Source organism: Prosopis cineraria, unplaced genomic scaffold (assembly GCF_029017545.1).
Source record: "Prosopis cineraria cultivar Desert tree isolate PC_DT_omini unplaced genomic scaffold, ASM2901754v1 PC5, whole genome shotgun sequence".
NCBI lineage: Eukaryota > Viridiplantae > Streptophyta > Magnoliopsida > Fabales > Fabaceae > Prosopis > Prosopis cineraria.
In genome coordinates this window covers 35,726,717-35,729,987 of record NW_026555336.1, presented here as the reverse complement: position 1 = coordinate 35,729,987, position 3,271 = coordinate 35,726,717, and the positions used below count along the sequence as shown (strand labels likewise).

The 3,271-nt window shown below is 37.8% G+C and overlaps 1 protein-coding gene across 1 annotated transcript; it reads right to left on the bottom strand.

Moving 5' to 3' along the window:
• Nucleotides 1-206: 206 nt before the first annotated feature.
• LOC129310867 (uncharacterized) lies at nucleotides 207-3,271 on the bottom strand. Its single transcript, XM_054952771.1, is given in 10 exon segments — nucleotides 207-722; nucleotides 800-862; nucleotides 1,347-1,375; nucleotides 1,378-1,415; nucleotides 1,479-1,599; nucleotides 1,934-2,044; nucleotides 2,047-2,072; nucleotides 2,175-2,255; nucleotides 2,354-2,437; nucleotides 2,628-3,271. Coding segments are annotated over 10 exon segments (693 nt in total). The 5' UTR covers nucleotides 2,690-3,271; the 3' UTR covers nucleotides 207-644.

Below are 3,271 nucleotides of genomic sequence, written 5' to 3'. Positions count from 1 at the left end.
GTAAAAATTTAGATTTAACAAGACTTGATAAAAACCCAAAAGCATGAAAGTAAATGGACGATAAAGAGTAAACAAATATCACACATTAACTCAAAAATCTTCTCAAGTTTGAGCCTCACCACTTTGTTTATACATACTTATTAAGCTTAATTTCATTAGAGAGACTTTCCACATCAATCTAAATTACTTATACTTAAACAACCAAATCGTGAAAATACTCTATTCTTATAAAGTTCGAGAAAATGTCAAAAAAAAAAAAAAGGAATTATACTTTACACTAACTCTGAAAAGAGAGGAAGAAGAAAAGTAGGAAAAAAACTTTGCTAAAATCAAATTAGAAGGTCAAGTCCGGCAATACCCTTGAGTTTCCATTGACTTTTCACACTAATAACTAGTGCATGACACGTGCAGGAAGAAGAATTATTCCCTCAAATGATGAGCAAGTAAAGATGAAGCACTTGAATCGCTCAAGTTGCCACAAAGATGAATAATAACTAATATCTTGAGAAAGATTCTACGATCCCAAGTTCAAATGCTCTACGCCATGCACAAGAGTCCACCTAACTTTTGTTAGCACAGGTCGAAGGTGCAAGACAGACTAGCTGAGAGCAATAGAACATTATGTAACAAACGAAATTCCAAGTTTAGATTCTCCTTCTATTGTCAACTCTTGATCTCTTTGATGCGGGCTCAGCTTTTACATGCTCACCACTGGATCGAATCTGGATAGAAGATATCGTTATGTCATTAAATAATAAACAAACGATTTGACCAACAAATCATGCAGTAAATTCGTTACCTTATCAAGCTTCTCTCTCACCAACCTTACAGTTTGATTCATAGATTGAGAAGAAAAATAATCCTGAGTCAAGAACACATTAGGCCAAGTTAGTAGGTGGCGAGTAGCTTCTATCTTGCATGTAACATCTTGGTTAGTGATAATTATAAGTCCAATAACATGTAAAAGCATAATATCAGATCCTTAAATACAAGGCTTAACAGATTGATGGAATAAAGGTTCAGCACAACATAGGATGCAATTATGAACAACTAATTTCCACAAGTAAAATAGGGATAACTCAAAAATTAACCATACAAATAATGGTTCTACAGTGTAACTGTAGACATAGATTATTACCCATCAAGCTGAAAAATTTCCTTCTACCTTTCCAGGGGATAAAGTTAATAAAGCTAAGGAGCTCGAAAATTTTCAGAACATCACGACAAATAATTTCTTGTGCCCCTCATTTTATAAGTTTCACCTTGAAGCTAAGGTCAAGGCATGGATGTACGATAGAACAGTAACCAACCTCATTTGAGGAAACCGTTTTCAAAGGGGGATCAACCTCATTTGAGGAAACCGTTTTCAAAGGGGATTACCGCTCAGTGGTCTTCCTTCAAGTTCTCTAGAATCCCTACACAGTAAGGAAAAGAATCAATTGAATGTTGTGTTAGTTTAAACTCAGGTTTGGTACTACAAATCACCTTTTTTAGAATCTAAATGTTGAGGTAGGCAGCTGGTCTGTGAGGAGTTTGGAACAGCGTTGCTCTTCATGAGAGACAAAGTGCTCGAAGCTGTTGACTCTTTGGATCTTCCAGCTGCAATCATCATGGTAAATGCATGCATAAGTTGATAAAAAAATATTAAATAAAGCATTCATTAGAGAGGATTTGGACCCTCTAAATTTCTTAAAATATAAATAGGGCAGCAAAAAAATGTATCTGGAACCAACATTTAATGACACTAGTAGAGTCCACTATCAAGTGTTAGACCTCAAATGCTACGTCTATCTTCCTCTGAAACCCACACTATCAATTTCCATAAAAAGCTTAGAACATCCAACCAGTTAAAGGACTTCTGCGGCCATAATATAGGTATGAGCAGTACAAAAAAGTTAAATTTGAAATCATCTCCATTCCAGGATTAACTCACGATTTAATCGTGCTAAAACCTCCTTTCTTCTTCCCTCTAACTTATCCTTTGTGTCCAAGAGGCTCTCAAAATGGGGAGCATATGATACCTGCAGCCGATTCCCGAGGAAAAAAAATCATCCAATTTTCTTTTTGCAAACCTGAAAAGTTAAGATGGGTATTTAATCTTCTCAAAGATCCTACTAGTTTACTACTTCTTGCAAGTAACTAAAGATTGTCATAAAGTATACAGTTTCAGGAACCTGGCATTGCTGAAAAGGCGAAATTTTATCCAATAAACATCAGTGAATGGCTCACAGTCTTCTGCATCCATTGGTTTACATCTGAAGAACAAGAATATCAAGCAAACTACTACCATGGATAAGACTGAAGAACAAGAACGAATCAATGAAGGAGCAAAATCAGAAGGCAATAAACTTACTCCTCAACTTCTCCATAGGTTGAAAATAGCTTCAATAAATCATCCCCGCAGCCTAACGCTGGAACATTGTTAACAATCAAATATCTACAGCCCGGAAAAAATATCCAATCAAACTAAAAAATATAAGCAATTGATGTAAAGAGCTTGTCGTTTAATTGTACTTCGTAGAAAGAAAATGTCTTGAATTGCAAGGATAACAGAATCAATTTGATAGTTAAAGATTAAAAGATAAAAATCGAGACCAAGAAGAGAGAATTAGGAAGCACAAACTTACCTGGATTCATCAGAGACAGTGTAGACGCGAACTGCTGGGGGTTCATCCTTATAACGAGGCATGATCTTCTACAATTCCTATCCAGGATCAGAGAAAGATCAACTTTTTTTTTCCTTTCACGAGCTCCCTATGCCGCTCAATTACTCTGGCGTAATTTGCAGTAGCTTGCAGTGGAGATTGCGAGTGTAGATTCCAAAATCAGGGGTTTGACTGTTTTCGGAGGGCTGCAAAGAACAGAGAATAAGTGGCGGTGCGTCGTGCGAAGAGCGTTTGGAGGGCTGTGATGGCGGCGACGGTGATGGGGGAGGCCGAGAGAGAGACAAGGGCTGCCTCCAGAGCTCTCAGGGGGCACGTTTGTCTTCGGGAGTGGAAGTAACAAGAGTACTAGGGTTGATGAGGAGAATATTGATCAGGTTCGGGGAGGAAGAGGCCGGTGCCTTCATCTTACAAGGACAAACTTGTCTCGGTGAATGGCGCAGGCTTTCTGATGAAACACGATGAAATGATGATATTGTTCAGGGTTGGAAGGCTTACTTTACAAAAATGAATGAGAAGGAAGAAACAAAGGAAGGGGAAAGACGATCGGACTCTGACGAAGAAAGCGAAGGGATAAGCCTGGATGGATCAAATTATCCGAAGTTACA